This window comes from Stegastes partitus, unplaced genomic scaffold, assembly GCF_000690725.1.
Source record: "Stegastes partitus isolate 25-593 unplaced genomic scaffold, Stegastes_partitus-1.0.2 Scaffold1136, whole genome shotgun sequence".
NCBI classification, from domain to species: Eukaryota; Metazoa; Chordata; class Actinopteri; family Pomacentridae; genus Stegastes; species Stegastes partitus.
The window spans coordinates 202,255-221,361 of record NW_007578867.1 but is presented as its reverse complement, the minus strand read 5'-3'; the positions used below and the strand labels follow the sequence as shown (position 1 = coordinate 221,361).

Here is a 19,107-nt window from a genome sequence, read left to right as displayed (position 1 = left end):
GGCTTATGTGTCATACAGTGCGACAGCCTGCGGATGAGATGTTCACCTGACCGATACCTCTCCACACAGAAGCAACAACTCATCTGTAACACTGTCAGCTCTGCAGCCGGAGCTGCACTCTACAGGAGTTAACCAACACTCAACCAGCACAAGACAAAACAGCGGAGCCCTGCAGTCTGTAAACCAACAGCTGGTGTTGAAGTGATCTTTCATTGTCAAATACAGTCAGCAAAGAGTCGAAGAACACACAGATCAAATACACGCATTTTAAACAAAATTACAAAAATGATTTTAAGGTTAATTGATTGTTTCTTTTTGCTTCTTAAAAGCAAGGCTCACGCTTGATATACATGTGCGTATAATTGCACTAATTTAAGTATTGCAAATATGATTCTTCAAGAACTGCTCATTTATGTAAGTGACTATGGGCCGACCAGCCAGAGCATTACGTCACCCCAGTGCAGCCACTCTGCACTGAGGACCTCTGCTGGTGGAAAAACACAATGACATACTTCAGTGTGAGAGGAAACATGCGGGTGATGCAGTAACATACAGCATCACCGCTGCACAACACGGCATCACCATGTCCGGCCTCCACCACAGATAGAGGGAGCTATCGGCACAGCGGGAGGCCTGAAACACAGCACCACTGTGACGTGGATCATTTTCTATGAGCGGAATACCAACAACTACAAAATAATCAATAATAATAAAATGTTAAAAAGTGCCAATAATCATCTTTCCTTCATGTATTACATGTGCACGTGTGGAGAAAAATTAATTTCATCAGAATGAAAGTGATTCAAATAGAGATGTATCAGGTTTTAAAGGAGTACTGATGGTGGATATTCAGTCCTGCTAGAAAACGAGCAGACAAGATCAGCTGATGCTGGCACCAGCAATCAGAATGACTGAGTGAAAACTGTAACACACTAATTTCATTTGAGCATTAGTGACAATATAAAAGCAATAAATCTGAGTTGAAACAAAAAAAAAACATTCATTCTGGCAATCACAAGTACAGAGAGGATTATCTTAAACAAAGGGAGCTGTGATGCAGCCTGACAATCAAAGGAAATACTTTTCAGTCTGACTGAAAATGTGGCGTTCATTTGGATGCAGAGATAATGGAAACGTAAGAAGGAAAAGAAACAGAGGTGGTTTGCACATGTCTCATATAGACAAACTGCTATAGAGAAGCAGCATCAGTGTGTACCGCAGTTTAGGAGTGACTTTCTGTTCATTTAGAAGCTTCCCTGATTAAGTTTAGATAGAACAAAAGCCAAACATAACAAGAAGAGAGTGTGTCAAGCAGAGATTTTGCATAAGGAAGGAAAAACTTTACATCTAAACTGTTGTGAGATTTAATAATGCTTAAGCCACTCACGGTACAAAAATAAGTTTAAGAAAAAAGTAAATAGCTTAATTATGAACCTGTATACCGGTTCTTTTGATTGTTTTACACATGATTACATTATAAAGTGTGCATCTGAGCTTGATTTGCCCTCATGCTCATGTATAGCAGGCTACAAGTGTAAACAGAAGCTAATGTTGAGTTGACCTGATGAATATCCGTCTCAGCGCTACACACAGTGTGTTTGCTGTTAAGAGCAGGGTGCTAAAAGTCCTCTTGTGTTTAGTAAAGTGAGCGCTTTGGCCTCAGATCTGTTACACCATGAAGTGCATGTGTCCTTCAGCACCCGTTACAATAACATCCATCCAGATTCGCATGGCCTCAGGAGACGGAGCCACCATGTAGTACACCCGATCGTGGGTCTTCACACTGAAGGTCAGCGAGGGGTTGGGGCTCTTGTGTGCGGAGAGCAAATGTAATTAAAAAAAAAAAAAAATTAAATAATAGAGAGTGATTGAGAGGGGAGACAGATGAGGGGATGCATGTGCGGGAGGGAGAAGAGCAGAGGACAAACAGATGTCAGTATTTACCAAAAATGAGGCCATGTGTACATGATGCCATATGTTAAAAATCACAGACGCACAAACGCACACATGCATATAAACCGACTTACTTTGTGTGCATTCTTCAAATGGTCATAGTACACCTCCTCTATGGCTTGGAAGTAAATGACTCCTTTCATCTTGGTCTCATGTTTGTCTGCAGCGGAGAACATAAACAGAACTGTGATCAAAGCTTCTTCTCTGCATCCAAAATATCCTGGCAAAGCTTCAACACGACGTCACCGCTGCAGGAACTTGGTCTCAGACTCTAAGCTGCACTTTAACAGACCTTACGCTCACCTGCATAATATGTGAGCGTCCTTCGATTCTGGTCGAAGACGAACCAGCGTTTCTTCCATGTCTTGATCTTTCCTCCCATTTTGACCAAGAATCCTCGACAGGTTTTATCAGTGATGGCCAGATGAAAGCAGGCGTCTGGGTTGTGTCCAGCTGCCTCGATATGGCCGTGAAGATCAAAGTCGTCCTTTCTTACAGGGAGGTAGCGAGTCAACAGTCTGGACTATGGAGAAAGCAACGGGATTAGCGGTTCTGTTTGGTTGAAAATGGTGAAGGAAACTTTCCAGAAGTGCTTTTGAATACCTGTGATCTCTGTTTCTCCCTGAGCTTCACTTCCCTCTCTACGAGTTTCTGCCTCCTGCTCGTCTCCTCCTGCAGCCGTTTCTCCAGTTCCTCCCTTCTTCTTCGCTCCTCCTCCAGAGCCTGCCTTCGCACCTCCATCTCCCGCTCCTGCACACACACCACATGAATTACATCCATCGTCAACCACACACATCCACGTACAGGGAAAGTTTTGGTTTGGTTTGGCTCATTACCCGATGCTCGAGGAGTCTCAGCTTCTCAACCTGGGCCTCTCGGAGTAAACGCTCCATCTCCTCGATCTTGGCCATATTGGACGTACTGGCACTGATGAAGAATGGAAAACACAAGTTGTCAAGCCCAAGAAGACCGAGGTTTCACTGATGAGGAGGGAATAGAAATGCAAACAATGCCTGACATAAAATCCAGGACAAAAGCTGCCTTCAATAACACCATGAGGTGGGACTTCACTGATAATCAAAATGCAAGCTTATCAAAAATCCAGCACTCCTATTGGTTGTTCTTCAGAACATCTCTTCAATACATCTTTTAAACTTTAACCCTCTGAACCCAAAAACCTGTTGGTGGGTTTGACAGACATGTTATCATTGAAAATGTGCAAAAGTTACACAATTTATCTGAGCAAGAAACAGAACGGAATTTTTCAACTTTCTGAGGGTCCGTAAACTAAAACTACACACGTGATGGGCTGTTCCTTAATAAAAACTTAACTAAATCTAAGCTTAAAATTGTGCTACTTCATTGAAATCATTTTATTGCATGTCCCAATTTTAAAAAAAAACAAAACAAAACAAAAAAGAAAGTCTGCACTTCTTGGTGCAAATGCAAGATTATTAGTGATGCATTTGCAACCAACAGTCAGTCTGGGTTGAGCTGCAGGCTGTGTTTAAGCAGAGCAGATAGGTGGCAAGTATAAAAACAAAATGAAAATGTAGTCAAATACCTATAGCATGTAGAGTTACCATTATTCCAGTATTGGTAACACCTGTAAAGCAAAACATTACGTGTGTTCAATTTTTGTAAAATAAATATTGAGAGAATTCTGACACTTTTCGAATAATTTATGATATTTTTTAACTTTGTAATTCTACACAAAAAACACTTTAGAGTTATCTCCTCTTCTAGCCATAGTTGTGCTGTTTCCATACAGGTGCAGGACTTTCTATCGCAGTAAAAGATGAGCCCACAGTGAGTTCAAATGTGAGGGGGGCAATAACAGCCAGCAACCATTTGAGGTTCAGAGGGTTAAACTAATTTTCTCTTCTTCAGATTTTTTGGTTTAAACTCTTCAAAGGGACCTGTTATCTGTAGGTCACTGTGGTTTCTCTCTCACCTGGAGATGTTGTCTGGGGAGCAGGCGGAGAAGCTGGTCTCCAGACTGTCAGAACTGTCCACGCTGACGGTGTCCGACGTCTGGCTGTTGTCCGGGAAGGAGAAGGACTCCAGGAACACGTTGGGCTCGGAGACCATCCTGCTGCAAAAGTCACTTCTTCTCTGTCTGTCTTCATTCATGTGCGCATGGCTGTTGCCTGCTGACAGAGGAGAAGATTACAGTAAGAAACTGGAAATACCCTCAGCATGGATGAGGCAATATCAAAGTACACAATCACAGAGCTGCAATTCATTAGCTCCTTGGCTGAGTAGGATAGCATCTCGTAATGGTAATTTAAAAAAAAAATGTTTGCAGCAAAGGGAACAAGTAATAGTGATTCATCAAGTGAGAGAAAGATAATTTAAGTCAGTATGATGGAATTAGGTTTAATAGTGTAGTTTACAAAATGACAAGCGACATCATTCAAACTGTTCCATGCAAATGCTACAATATTTAACATAATGACTGCAAAAAAATCATCATAAGCATACATCTAAATCCTCACCAAATACTAATTAAGGACTGTGTATTTTGCAAGTGTTTTGAGCTTGTGCTACTGCTAAAAATCACAAATTCCTATCTCACACAGCACTTCTGCTACATTTTCCATTCTTGATATCAGATCTGGAATACATGTAGTTTCCTCTGTGTGGTGCCACAACCGTTAACATCACCGCAGCATTTCCTGCCCTCATACAGTCACACAGCCCGAGGCTCAGAACTGGTCACAACACCACTACCGCTAACAGATCTGATGCAGACGAGATGCGACAGCGAGGCTGTCTGACTCACTCTTGGGCAGGCGGCGGCTGTTCACCTCCCGAGTGGAGAAGCTGAAGCCTGGCGGGATGACGCTGCCGCAGCTGGAGCTCTGAGACAAAGGCAGGTGAGCCTGAGAGGAGAAACAAGAGCACACACGCCGTTCAGGATGAGGCTGGAAAAAAAAAAAAACCTTCACACAACTGCAAACTCATGCGCTTCATGAGCTGGATGGGTGTTGCAAGAGAATTCCTGTTTGGGTGGATCATTCTCCAGGGACAATAAGCTTGCTGGATACAAATAATGAAGGCAGTGAAACCGCCTCTTCTGCAGGCCACAGTCTGTCATTTTGAAACTAGTGGTGGTGCTACAGTGTGTGTTAGAGAAATATTAAGATCAAAGCATTTCTATTAAGCAGATTTGATCCAACTGTGTTCAACCTTTAACGTTTGTTCACTTTTAAGAAAAGTATTGACCTTGGGAGGAAGTGTGCGTCCCAGAGATCTGCCGTAAGACGTGAGGAGCTGCTGGCTCCTCTTATGAGGTAGGGTGTCACTGGGGTGGGAAGAGTTTTCTTTGCTGTTTCTTCTCCTTTCCTTCAGATTGTGCAAGTGCTGCGTCGATCACGGAAACCAAAGGATAAAAATAACAGGACTCATTAGAGATAATGGATGTGCTGCTGCTGCTGCTGGTGGAAATAAATAATTATTCCACTGTTACTGTAACTGACTCGTCTCTACCTCTTTGACGGCTCCAGGGTTGTTAGTGAAGCTCTGCCCCTCAGACAACTCCGCATACTTTCCTTCCAAAGACACCAGCTTCTCTCGCTCCTGCAGACACCAGACACTCTTTAAGTAAATAGGACCAAGTATTTACAAGATGGGCGCGCAGAGGATGTTCTTACCTTCTGAAGCATGAGGAGCAAATTGTTTTTCTCTCTCTGGAAGTTCTCTCTCTCTTGCTGAGCCTGTAAAGTAATCTGTGAGGACTGTTTCTTCAGCGTCATGATTCTTTCCTGTGAGAAATAAACAGCGCAAGATCAGCGCGCGATTATATGTTCACGAAGTGCAAAGCTATGTAATTTTATGAAATCAGCAGAGATGTGTTGTAGCAGCAGCAAAATTCAACTTTGGTTATTACATGCTCACTAGGGCTGAACAATCTGGGGAAAACATCTAATTATGATTATTGTGACAGACATTGCAAATTGATTGGTGATTTAAAAAAATTGAAGTCATGCTTCAGTTCAACGTTCACTGTGTGACAGATTTAAAACATGTGATGGAGCTTTATCCCATGAGATACCATGAAAAGTGTGACTGTCACACAAGAATGGCAGGAATTTGTAAATCAACTGACAAGACAGAGCATTGTTTAAAAACTGCCAACTTTATTTGAAATCAATGAATCGTTCAGCCCCAGTCCTCACCGTGTCTCCGTCTGCCTTCTGTGGTTTTACACTTGATTGAAGAATCGAAAGATTTGTTAGATCGTCAGTGTTGCATGCTTACCATTGCTGTTTCTTGTAATTAGTTCATGCTTTGTGCTGCAAATCTCACAATTTTGCAGCTTTATTTTCATGCACAACCTGCAGTAAGATTAATGACAACAAATCAAAAAATAGCAATAAAAAAAAAAATCTGTAAAATATTAAATGATCACCACAAACACTTTGTTAAACTAGTTTCAGAGTATTGGTACTTTTTCTATTGTTTTGTGCCTTTAGTCAACTTGAAATCATTGTGTATTTTATCAACTATTCCTGTCTATTTTTTTGATCACTGCCAAGGAAGCTATGTTTAATTTTTGTTTAACTGTCAGCAAAATTATGGAAAAACTATCGAGACAATTTTTATTAAACTAGTTGGAGAGGTGGAGCATGAAAAATATAAGGAATACATTGGATTTTGGTGTGGATCTGGTTGGGGCTGCAAACTTGGGACTGTTCATCTGGTGGAGGTAAGAGTGTCCTTATAGTCTCAACATATTCTAATGCTGTAACATATTTATTTATTTGGGATCTTTCTGCATGGAGTTTGTATGTTCTCCCCGTGCAGCGTGGGTTCTCTCCGGGTTCTCCAGCTTCCTCCCACACAGTCCAAAAACATGTTGAGGTTAATTGGTGATTCTAAATTGTCCGTAGGTGTGAATGTGAGTGTGCTTGGTTGTCTGTCTCTAAGTGTAGCCCTGTGATAGACTGGTGACCTGTCCAGGGTGTCCCCTGCCCTCGCCCTAAGTCAGCTGGGATAGGCTCCCATGACCCTAGTGAGGACAAAGCAGTGTATAGATAATGGATGGACTTTTACCCTTCAACATTCAGTTCAACTGATTTTGTCTCTAAAGAATCCCCATTATAACTAAAGCTAAACTATAAAAAGGCACATATTTAAGATCTTGTCAACATTTGGTTGGTTTCTTTCTTTACACCTTGTTTAAATCCATTCTGTTCTAGTGATCTTAAAAGACTCTCAGTACTATTTGTACTCTTGGTTCTTTCAGCAGATAATTACATGTTAGAGTGATGCGATGCACTAACAGCGGTGTTTTACATGCACTACATGCCACATGCACGCTTATAAAACCTCCTTTGCTGTACCTTTCGTGTGACAGTAAGACGCTGACACTCGGCGATCTCTCGCAGCAGCTCTTGGCTCTGAGTCTCTTTTTCCTCATCCTGCTTAATTTCTTTCTCCAGCTTCTGAAACTCTAAATCCTCTGGACTTTTTGACTCCTCCCCGGCTTCCTGAGAAACAAGAGAGACACACAAATTACAGTTTAATGGTAAAAGCACATGAATTAATAAGAACACAGCATTTAGAAAACTGAACTGCTTTGGGTACAAGAAATGAACTTTAGGTAAACTGTGCATGCCTCTATGGAAGTGCATCAATGGAAAATGTGTTGGTGTTTTCAGCGTGGTATTTAATTCTAATTACCATTTAAGATTTTAGCATATAGCTGACCATCTGCTTCACAGCAAAATACAAAAAAACTGTGCATTCTGGACAATGTTATATGTGTTAAATTCCATGTCCTTCCAAGTGATGGCACGTTTCAAGTAGGTTTAGTTTCCCACCACATGGGACTCACATTTGCAAGCAATTTTTTTCACACATGGTAATTATTCGGGCCCCTTCTGAAACGAGGCTCTTATAGACACCAGAGCTGTAGTAGAAGCTGTGGATGTGAGTGAAAGGAACAGATCCAGGAAGAGAGAGAACAAGGTCAAGAGGGATAACAAAAGCACTAAAACAAACAAATTGGGAAGAATAACCCAACAGTGAAAGGTGAAAAATGAGAAGTACATTTTTCTGAGTGTCCTGGTGTTCACTGCCAACATGAAGGAACTCTGGAGAATACAGAGCAAACTGCCAAGTGACTTATCAGAAGAAAACATCTGCTAACAAGTTTATGAGTATAAGCTCTAGCTCTTTTTGTTGGCGAGGGATTTTCTTTCAAGGTGCTTTGCGAATCCCATTTGTGAGGACAGCCCCCCCTGCTTTGGTGCTGGTTTGCATTTCCTTCTTGGAAAACAAGCGGTTTGTTTGGTTTTTGAAAGACAACTGAACGAAAGTGTAACTGAACACTTTTTTAGGAAGTTGTGGTTGAACTGAACTGATCCTTGTCAGTTTGTTTGAGATGCGACCTTACAACGAGGTTTGCAGAATTCCTAATGAAGGACAGACCAGAAAAGTGACTATGAGACCATCTCTGGTTGCTGCTATCTCTGATCATAACCTCATCCACGAAAACGAGCTGTGAATTGTTTTACCTGTGACTTCTCCGTGTTGCTCGTCTTCTCAATGCTGTGAATTTTCCCCTTGAGTTCATCCAGAAGCTCCTTTTCTCTCTGCAGCTGAGCCATCTCGGACTCCTGCTCTCCTTCCAGCAGGGCACACTCCACCTCCATCTGAAGGAAACAGCAGCACAAGGTAGAAAAGCTGCCCTCTGGACTCATTTTGGTGCATTCACCGCTTTTCTGATTTCAGATGGTTACCTCACCACACGGTACATTAGGCAGCTCACTTCATCACTCACTTTACTGTGATGAGCTCAATGAGCACAATGTTCTTTGCGTGTTATCAAGAACCGAAGTGTATCTCACTCTAGATAAGAACTTCTCAGGTGTCAGCTGTGTTTCTAAACTGCTCTTTGCCGTCTACCTCTCGAAGAGACTCCTCCATCTGGTTGTCCAGGTCTTTGATCTTTTGCTCCAGCTCCTCGATGTTGTTCAGAACTTGAATTCTTTCTTCCTCTATTTGGGTTACTTCTTGTTTCAGCTGCACACTCTCCAAGGCCTGCAATGACATCAGGAATGCACATAAATGCTTGGCTCTTCAGGAAAACACACAAACAACTAAACAGTCAAAAAAAAAAAAACCCTCAGTTCATTGGCAGCAGTGTCTTTTGGTGATTGAATCCACAATCAGAAGTTACAGAAAGCTTATATAACATAAGAAAATCATTTTTCCTTGAATAAATGATGTTGTTAAAATGATTTTCCAGTCCACAGAATCATTTTATATTGAATATGACACCAGCAGCTGCTGTTTTAACTCATCAGAAGCTGGATCTCTGACAACGGGGACAAGATTCTTTTCCACTTGGTGTAATGGAAATCTCTATCAGTGCACTCTGCTGCCAGTCACGCCAAAGCACTCCCACATACTGCACTGTCTACCAACATCCTACAAACATCCATTCATACTCATGTGTGGGTGCATTTAAGATATCCTGCGATATCAGGTATTCTTACTTACTAAGGATCCGGACTGGATGTTTTTATGGTCAGAGGCAGCTCTAGGATTTATAGTTTCCCAGATGGGTTGTGAGCAGTCTTTGTTCCTGCACACACTGCTCAGAGGAATGCAAGCGATGGAAGAGAGGCTATTTGGAGTCAGTAAACCTCTGTCACAATTAACACACTGCAGAAATGATGTCCCAACTTGGAAATCTAATTTTAGAAAGGCTGGTTTTGCACAAACGTTGTATCTCCCGTGTTAAAAAAAAAGAAAAAAGGATGGCACGATTAACTACATTTTAATATCTGCAGTATCTTCCATTCATTTAGCGTCAGCATAAAGTTCAAAACATCTGGAAAAACGCAAGTCTTTGCCATGCATATACAATAGCATTCTCCAGTCATACACCCGCACACAGTCGTGCATGCACACACACCAATTCTCCATGGGATAAAGTCATTTCCTGTTCCCCCCTCCTTAAAGAGTTTGAATGGCTGAGTGCTGAAACAAAACTAGGACTTCTTCATTAAAACCAGACACAACGTTAGGTTGTGACTGCTCTAGAGTGGAAAAAAGATGGCCCGGAGGAGGCGGGCAGCCGGAAAGCAACAGTAATTGATGCATTTGGTACATTTGGTATTTGTAAATGTTCATTCATTTCTCAGGAAATGCGGAAAGGCTTCGCACTGCATCCAAAAAAGGTGATGAGAGAAAAGAGCAGGCCAAATCGTAGAAGCATCAAAGCCATGAGAGGGTCTTGTGCAACTGTGATTACCCTGTTTATATGTGTCTGAGCAACCCACATAAACAGGAAATGTACAAAATGCTAACTGCACACACTTACAGTACTTCTGACCAAAAATGTGATACCAATGAGGAATCTACCTCAATGTTTGTAAAGGTTTATCGGCGGGACAATGCTGTGGAAGACAAACGCTATACGAGGAGCTTCATGCTACATGTGTTTCCACTTTTCTCCAACACGAACCCAGCCTGGACCAAATGTAAGACAGAATTCATCATCGTGTGTGGATGAAAATTGTGTTTTTTCAGACCAAATTAACCCCTTTAACACTGCCAAGAGTTCCTTAAATTTAAAGAGAGTCAAGGGAATAATTGCCCCAGTACTAAACTGGAAAAACTTGGACAGTTTGACATAATTTTGATATTTTTTTTCTCACTGTTTACATTCTGACATTTGGCACGTCTACGAATTTTACAATCTGCACCGGGCTTCTCATGAAGTTCTGTGGAAAGGTGGAACATTAAACGCAAATTAACCCAAATTAGGAGAAACAAACAAGATAAACAAGCTATCAGCAGTCAGATTAACTGCATTCCACAGAAGGGGTGCGTCCCATTCATCACTACAGAAACAGATAACCAGTTTCAGGGTCCAGATACTGTGCATGCTGGCTCACTGTTGCAATCCTAAATCTCTCACTCTATAACTAAATAAGTGACAGTAAATCAGTATTTCAGACAATTTTACTATCTAATAAACCAGCACATTATATGGTGGGATTGTTAGCAGAAAGTAATCCAGGTTTACACAGGTGGTGTGAAGGAAGTTCGCAGAAAGTTCACCAAAAAGCCCCATAATTTACCAACCCACTGACTGTGTAGCTGACCACATCTTTTTCCTAAATGTGAAAGTTCCCTGAGTAATGACAATTTATTTAACAATAGAAACGTATGGCCCCATAAAATGAGTTTTAATTGTTACTAAGCTACCTGTTGCCATATTTTGGTGGTTATGTTAATGATTAGAAAAGTGTTCCAAGTGTAAAGTCATAGAAAATATCCACATGTTCAGTAATGCCACTCGTGCAAATCTTACTGTGACACTATAAAACTAAAAAATCTTCATAGTAAGACACTTCACATGACAGAAAAATAGTTTTGACTTCCGGAAACAGATCATACTTTCATTAACAGGAAAACAAAAACATCTCAACAGCCGTGATTGATCTCAGAACTCAATCTGAGGATGTCCGCTATGTGACAATAATAATGACTCAGTGGGACATGATGCAATTTACCGTCAGGGCCTGATCAAGCCTGCCTCCATGTCTGGGATCATTTAGAAATAATCAATTCTTGCTGCTCTGAGTGTAAATGTGATCGTATTTAATAAACTCAGAGGAAACCCTCCTACAAACAGCAGGAAGCAACAAACTAAACTTCAACTCCTGTTCATGTTTTGTCAAACTGTGGATTATACTGATTCCAGTTGAACTGCATTGATCTGATCCATTACAGACTTCATCGAGGTTGCATTTTTACAGACATTTCAGTTTGTAATAGATGTAAAACTGAACAGCAAAGCGAATGAGAAAAAAAACCTCACAAACACAAAAGGTGCTTTTTGGTTTTGCAGAAGTCTGCGTGTGTGCTTCAATCATCTAAACGCACATAAGCCGTGTCTTTTCTGCTCTCTGTGATATTTATGGGCAAACGTTGGTGCTGAAATGCGGAAAATGCCAAATGTTCAGACTTTGTACTGTGTCCAAAGAAAGACTGTGTGAGGAGGGGCTTCGAGGCTTCCCCTTATTTAGCGTGAGATTTGTTTGGGCAGCGTGAGAGCGTGAGACAGAGCATGGAAGCAGGTGTTTCAGTCCAAAAGCATGAGAGTTGGCAACACTGACTAAAACAATAAAGAAAGACAAAGAACAACTTGTAGATTTCTTCCTTATTAATCGCTCCTATGAATTGATAGATTTTTTTTTTATAACAAACTCTTTCTGTGACTCTTTTTAGTTGACATAACTAACTGATATATATATTTTTCCATTCCTTATAATTTGATTTCTTCTTCTGATCTTGTCTTTGTCTATGAGCATGAGTCTGATGAGACTTACTTTAGCTCTGTGGTGTGTAGAGGGTGATGCTGCGCTGCTGTTCAGGCTGATAGCCGGCGAGTGAGATCTGGCGTCTCTGTAGCTGCTCTGCTGACGTTGGCCGGCCTGCTGCTCCTCAGAGAGTTGGAAGTCTCTGGCTTTGGCCCCAAAGCAGCTCTCTGGAGCCGTACTGCTGGGAGAGTCAGAGAACACTGACTCATCGTCCGACACCTGAAGCTTCTCCAACTCCTTATTGATCTTCTGCAGGTCAGAAACAGCTGAGCCCGCTGGTTCTCTCGCCACCTGTCCCAGCTCAGTGCACAGGTTTAAGATGGTCTCTAGACGCTGGCATTCCTGTACACAAGATAGTTCAACAATATTGGAGCTGTTTTGTGACACATAGAAGTGACAAATTAGGGTAAACAAAAACTCACCAGTCTCTGCACTTTCTGCTCCCTGAGGCGTTCATCTCTCTGGTGCTGGTGGTAGTCTCTCAGCTCCTCTTTGCCATTCAAAGAGCTGATGCTGCCCACCCTCTGTCCTGGACTTAACCCACTCTTCCCAAAAGACAACCTCCTCTCTCCGAAGCCCAGATCTAAACCCGTCCCGTCGATGTCTATACCCAGAGAGCTCAGAGAGGCCAGACTGGCTCTCCTGGGTGTGCTGGGCATGCTGGCTGGTACCGTCACGTCAGGTGGCTGCTCCAGGGAAGACAGGCTACGTCGCTGCCCCGCTGAGCCCCCTCTGTGGGAGCCCATGGAGTGGCGAGATGGCAGCGACAGAGCAGGAGGGTCCGCTGCGTTGTGAAGCCGAGGCAGAGAGCGGCTGTGCAGCCCCAGGCTGGTGAGGGAGCCGGTGGAGTATTTCCTCTGTCGGGAGTCTCCCCCTGCTTTGCCCTGAGAGTAAAGCCTGCGGCCCATTCGAGGGCTAGACGGCATACTGGCTGCTCCACTCTTGACCCTGGGAGAACGAGGTAGGGGCTCCCCATAGGAGGAGAGGTGAGAGCTTCCATCCGTTGCGTTAGAGAGAAGGAGGCTGTCTTGTGACTGGTGGCGAGAGTGGGAATGACGGAGGAAGCCGTTGGTGCGTTCGCCCTGACGAGGTGATGGAGGCACGCTGCTGCTGGTCATGTAGGAGAAGTTTCTGGAGGCAGACGGAGGACGCTCTGTATTGCTGAGGATAGACAAAGGCCTGGTGGACTGAGATCCTACAGGTGAAGGCACGCTGAGGTACTTGCGGCTGCACTCTGCCGCTCTCAGGCTGGCTTCAAGAGCACTCTTCCTGCGCTGCAGAGTCTCCATCAGCTCCTGTAGCTCTGCTTTAGAGCGAGAGCCTCTCAGCAACGTCCCACCAACTGAACCGCTGCTGCCGTGCTCGATCTTCACACAGTCTGTGGAGGAGAGAAAGTCGACAGAGCATGAAATCCCGTCTCCTTTTGGATTACATATAACAGTCAGATATAGTCTAACTACTTCAACACAGTAAGCAGCAGCTCAGCTAAAAGAAGTGCTATCACAGATGTGCTGAATAAGAGGGGGAAAACCAGGGAAGAATGTACACTCATACAGTTCTGAGCCCAATACAAACACTGGCTCAATCAGGGGCTAAGTTTCTTCTAAAAATGGAAGAATGCTGGTGGACCAAGACAAGCCAGAATACATCATAGTCTTTACTGCAAGAAAAGTCCTGAGGCAACCCAAATATCTGAGCAGCAGTGTGACGATGCCCTGAGTCACGGGTGGCTGGACGCCGAATATACAAATAATTACAGTTCATTTGATTTTAAAGAATGTCCACAACTCCGTCATAAAATGTGGGTTTTATAAACAAATCATAGGCCTTCACAATGATTCTGATGACTAATGAAGCTCGCTGCCTCATGGAAATTTGGTGCCCTTTTGTCAAAGATGACAAAGGAATAACAAAAGTCAGTATACAACGCTATATATAATCATCATTAAAATTATGAAGCAGTCTGTACTAAGAAGCCCTTTAAGTATTAAACATGGACTCATGAGCTGAAGAGCTCCTCCAGGTTCAGGCATTGACTGAATATAAAGGTAGATAAACCCTCTGTGACGTCACCCATAGTTTTCCTGAAAAGCTGTTTTGAAGCACAGTGTGGTGACTTCCCCTAACTCCACCAGGACTTTCCTGTGAGGGCACCCACCTGTCACTCAAAGTCACCAACTTTACACGTAAATACAATCTAAACAGATTAGTTATACAAAAATTCACCCCCTGTACAGTTGTCATGAACACGGAAATTAGCTATAGAGATCAAAACTGTTTTTGTACCAGGCTGTGAACCTGTTTATTTCTACTGTAAAGTTGGATATTTTAACATGGGGGTCTATCGGGATTGACTTGACTTTGGCGCCAGCCTCAAGTGGACATTCAAGGAACTGCACCTCCGTGCTGGCTTCATTTCTCAGTCTGTGAGTTTGCCATTTGGTTCTGGGTCAAGGAAGGCTATCCAGACAATTCAATCAAGTTTCTTCATAAAGCACTTCATTAATTCTGACTTGCATGATAATAGCCGTGTTTACTGCCAGTCAGCTGACTCTGCTCTTTCAGTGCAGGCAGTAAACAGATATGATTTAACGGATGTTTCCTCAAACTGTGGATTATCCTGCCAATTAAAGTGATTAGCATTAGGTATTCATCCAAATGAAATACAAAAAAAACAAATGAGGTCTTACCTGAACCGTAGCCCAGAGTGGCCACAGCACTCCGTTGAGGAAGCATGCTGTTCATCACAGTGACCTCTTTTCTCTGATTTGGTCTGAGGATGCAGGATTCGGCTGGGCCCTCTGCACTTTGTTCCCTGAGCAGAAGAAAAGGAAGAAGGGGATCAATATGACACTCAAACATTAAAGGTCTGTAAAATTAGCATATAATACTCATTTATCCTAATCCTGTCTATTGGAATACAAATGATTAAGACATGTAAGAAACAGTTTAGTTGTCCTTCCTAACACCCCGCATTGAAACAACCCACAATAGCAATGCTTCTTCCAGAAAAAAAGAGATTTACGTTGCAGTCCCTCACTGTGTCCAACAAAACTCTATACAACAATGCCTCAATTGAAGGAGATACTTCAGATGTGCATATTTAAAGGGAAAGAAAAAACTTTCCTTAAGACTAAGTATTAAAACAGATCCAGAGGAAAGTTTTTATGTCTGGCCCAGTGTCACCAATAAAAACCAAGTCTGAAAAGCAGCAGTCTGTGCTTCAATCGATGCTTTAGCCTCAGATTCAGCGAAGCAGCAGCCAGACTTGGAAGTTTAGGCGGGTAAATCTGGACTGGGACTTTCTGAGAAACAGAGAATTGATCAATTCAACAATAACACTTTTTTTGGCTCCCATAATTATAATTTGTGACAGTTTATTGAATAAAATGTCATTAATCAGTAGATTAGATGATTGTGAAAACAATAGCAATACAGTCTCCAATCCTTAGTTGTTTGACTGAAGATCCTAAACATCCCACAACACAAAAGTGAAGACTTACTCTCTCCTCCAAGAAAAAAAAAGAAGCCTTGAAGAAATAAATACATCCCTTTTGATTTCCCAGTTCACCACTCCAATTCATAACTCAAAGATTACACCGACTACGGACATTATTGGTTCCAGTGATTGGAGAGAGGGATTTTAAAAGTCAGACGTTAGTGTTTCCTGAATCCACAGACAGCACACACACACACACACACACACCACAGAGGAAGACAGAGATGGCTGATCCAAGATTTTCTGGTCCTGCCGTCTGGAGCGAGGGCCTACAGGAAGCAGGGTATCCTTTTACACAGTCACACAATCAATCAGCATGAGTTCATTCTCCAGACCTCCTAAAAAAAAAAAAAAAAAAAGAGGGGAAAAAACCCCAGCCTCATGTCAAGAGCAGGAGGTTTTCTTTTTTTTTTTTTTACTGCATCACCCAGACTACAAGCCATCAGGGTGGCGCGGATCATAAACACACAGGGAGATGTAAACAGTTTGAGGAACGAGCCCTGATAAGCTGGCTTTCATCTAATGTGTGGTAACGCTGTGAGGATAAATACTTTCGCATTGCAAAAGGCCTGAGCTGTTGTTACCTAACACGTCATTGGGCAGACAAATTTTTTACTTCCACCCAAAGACTAAACAGATGTTTGCAAAGGAGAATAACTTAAACATCAATCACACTTTAATTAAAAGCTGGGCCTGTAAAAAAAAACAACATTATTTCTCACATCTTCAAATGTCTTGTTGTCTGACTAACAATCCAAAACTTCACATTCAGCTCACAGAAGTATAAAAAAAACTGACATAAAACAGCAAAAACTTGCATTAAAGCAACTAGGTAATGGCTTTTTTTTGTTTGAAAAATGACAACAGACTTCTGATTTACCACTGAATGCATACATAGGAACACAAACAGGAATGTGATCAATAGTTCGGACACTTCACTGATAACTCCTCATGTTTTCATCCACTTTTTGGTAAACAGTTGCATCTTTTCCTTGCCATGTCAAATCAATAGAGATAAACACCATGTTTGTTTGTTTTTAACAGAGTCACATAACAGCTCAAACTTGGGAAATAAGTTTCAAGCAGCATCACTGAGCACATGTGGTTTTGTTTCTGGCATTTTTGTCATTTTACGCATTTAAACGCTCCACATTAGGCGACAGCGGCGCAAGCAGTAAAACAACAGTGCAGTGCGCATCACTGTTTTGTACCGAAAAGCCAAATTTGGGAGCTGATCAGTGGACTTTTTTGGGTTAAAAAGAAAAGCGACTAACCTTGGTTTTCTGTCCCGGTTACATAGTGAGAAGTTCTCCGGTGAGCGTGTGCTGCTGTCGGAGCTGCGGTCCCTCCTCTGTCTCCGTATGAAGCAGCAGAGTTAAGTCTTCCCATGACAAAGGAGCAGACAGGAGACCCTCTGCTCCCCTCCCACCCTCAACTCTCTGCTCAGACTCCCCTCCCCAGGACAGACAGACAGACAGACGGTGAGAGTGCGTTCACTTTCCTGCATCAGACAGAGTTGCTGCCCCTCTCTGGTTAGGGAGAGAACTGCTGATGGGGAGCTTTTCTTTCCTTCTTTTATTGACAGCATGACAAGAAGAAACAAACAAGGCAGTTTTTTATGTCTTATCCATCACAACTCTTCTGCTTAAGGTTGGACAAGAGTGGAACCAAATACAAAAGAGGGCAAACCCTAAAATGTACAGAAAGAACAAACAAACAGGGTTTATCTTATGGTGACTTCAACATCTAGTAATGAAACAAACATAACCCTTTGACCCCCAAGAATTTAATGGCCTTTTTTCCTCCTTTCACATTTTTTCTCACTGTGGCCTTTTTTCTCACTGCAATCTAAAGTGGTGCACCTCTATGGAAACAGAACAACCATGACTACAAGAAGAGGAATTCAAAGATGTCCCATGTGCAGTAGGGAACAATTAAAATGCCATAAAACCCCTCAAGAGAAAGAAAGAAAAAAAAAAAAAAACATGCAAGTTGAATTTCTTTGATTATTTGTTTTGCAAAAATAAAATAAAATAATTAACATGCCAAGCATTTTTTCAACTGCCCACAGGTTGAACTGTGCCATTGATATTTCACTACTTACATTTCTTGTTTGTTTCCATGCTTGTCTTGAATCTGTCCTGTGTAAACACAGCCTGCAGTTCAACGGAGAACTTCCTGAAATTTTCTTGCATGACTGTCGGTTGCAGAATTTTACAGAATCTGCTAAAAGTTAATAATTTCTTTTGCCAATTTTTTCCCCAACATGTAAAATAAAGTGATTTTGACTTAATATTTCAATTTTAGGCTTATATTTGGTCCATTTTCCTGATAAAACAACTAGAAAGTTGAATCCCTGATGATTCTTTCTGGCTCTGAATAATTAAAAATGATAATATGCCTTTCAAACCTGCTGGAGAATTTTGGGCTTTACAAGGAAAGGCAGACTCCTTAGAAAAAGAGAAGAATTAATGACATGAATAGATCACAAACAGCATAGATGAGTTGAATAAAACACACACAACTGTTTTTTAGAATATTTTCATCTGACTTACTTAAACACAGAAAAAGACCAAAGATAAGAAAAAGTAAAAAGTAAAGAAATAAGGTATCATATACAATTAAGTGATTTAAAGTCCAGAGAAGCTTTAAGGAAGTACAGTAAATTTAGACCAGACTACAACAATAAAACAAATTGATTAAAAGCCATGAGAAAAAACAACAACAACGAAAATACAATTTTAAAATGGCAGCATTTTGGGCAAATCTGAGTTCCAAGGGGAGCTGGTTCCAGCAGCATGATGGATAAACACCATTTCATTGTGTCTGGTCTGAACTCTGGGCTCCACTAACTGACCAGTCTCTGCACAGACCTCCCAGACTTGTCCTCAGCAAACATATCTTGATATATTTTGGGCCCACACCAGAGACTCATATTGTCATAAAACTACGGCCTAACATTCGACTCTATATTTAACTGGAAGCCAGTGCAGGGATCTAAGAATCAGAGTAATGTGTTCTCTCTTTATTTCTTCTTCCAGTGTCTCAGAGTCTTTAGTCTTGAATCATCTCCGTTAATTGATTAAAACCTTCCCCACGAGCAACACACCATTTAGTACAAAGTTCCTGCTTTCAAGAGGAAAACCAAACCTGAGTGTCTGAAGTGTCAGGGGTGACAGCTTCATTCATCTGGACTGGACTCATCTCCTCATGTAGTTCCACAAATAGTGCACCAATTCACAATAGACAGACATTTTATTCTTTCTGCTTTTGATAACATTCTTTTAATAGGATGTGTCTTCATTCCGC

The 19,107-nt window shown here is 41.8% G+C and overlaps 1 protein-coding gene across 5 annotated transcripts; it reads right to left on the bottom strand.

Annotated features, from left to right (window-relative positions):
- Positions 1-341: 341 nt before the first annotated feature.
- Positions 342-17,232, bottom strand: phldb2a (pleckstrin homology-like domain, family B, member 2a). Of its 5 annotated transcripts, none has more exons than XM_008296583.1 (18): positions 17,073-17,232; positions 14,990-15,114; positions 12,722-13,677; positions 12,309-12,641; positions 8,869-9,003; positions 8,478-8,615; positions 7,302-7,448; positions 5,610-5,720; positions 5,446-5,535; positions 5,182-5,319; positions 4,739-4,838; positions 3,908-4,106; positions 3,518-3,559; positions 2,790-2,880; positions 2,557-2,703; positions 2,257-2,476; positions 2,028-2,113; positions 342-1,809 (listed from the first exon to the last, which is right to left on the bottom strand). In XM_008296583.1, the coding sequence occupies exons 2-18, from the start codon at positions 15,042-15,044 to the stop codon at positions 1,669-1,671; spliced, it is 3,129 nt and encodes a 1,042-aa protein (XP_008294805.1). In that variant the 5' UTR covers positions 15,045-15,114; positions 17,073-17,232; the 3' UTR covers positions 342-1,668. The 5 variants fall into 5 exon arrangements, with proteins under 5 accessions (XP_008294805.1, XP_008294808.1, XP_008294806.1 ...); XM_008296586.1 differs by having other exon boundaries at positions 3,908-4,103; XM_008296584.1 differs by lacking the exon at positions 17,073-17,232 and adding an exon at positions 16,006-16,078.
- Positions 17,233-19,107: the final 1,875 nt, after the last annotated feature.

Excerpts from the sequence above, each read along its gene's own strand:
- phldb2a (XM_008296583.1), bottom strand. The coding sequence starts at position 15,044 with ATGAACAGCATGCTTCCTCAACGGAGTGCTGTGGCCACTCTGGGCTAC. Across the intron at positions 5,536-5,609 it reads TGCTCCTCATGCTTCAGAAG|GAGCGAGAGAAGCTGGTGTC; the intron begins GTAAGAACATCC and ends TGGTGTCTGCAG. Across the intron at positions 1,810-2,027 it reads ATTTGAAGAATGCACACAAA|AGCCCCAACCCCTCGCTGAC; the intron begins GTAAGTCGGTTT and ends TCCGCACACAAG.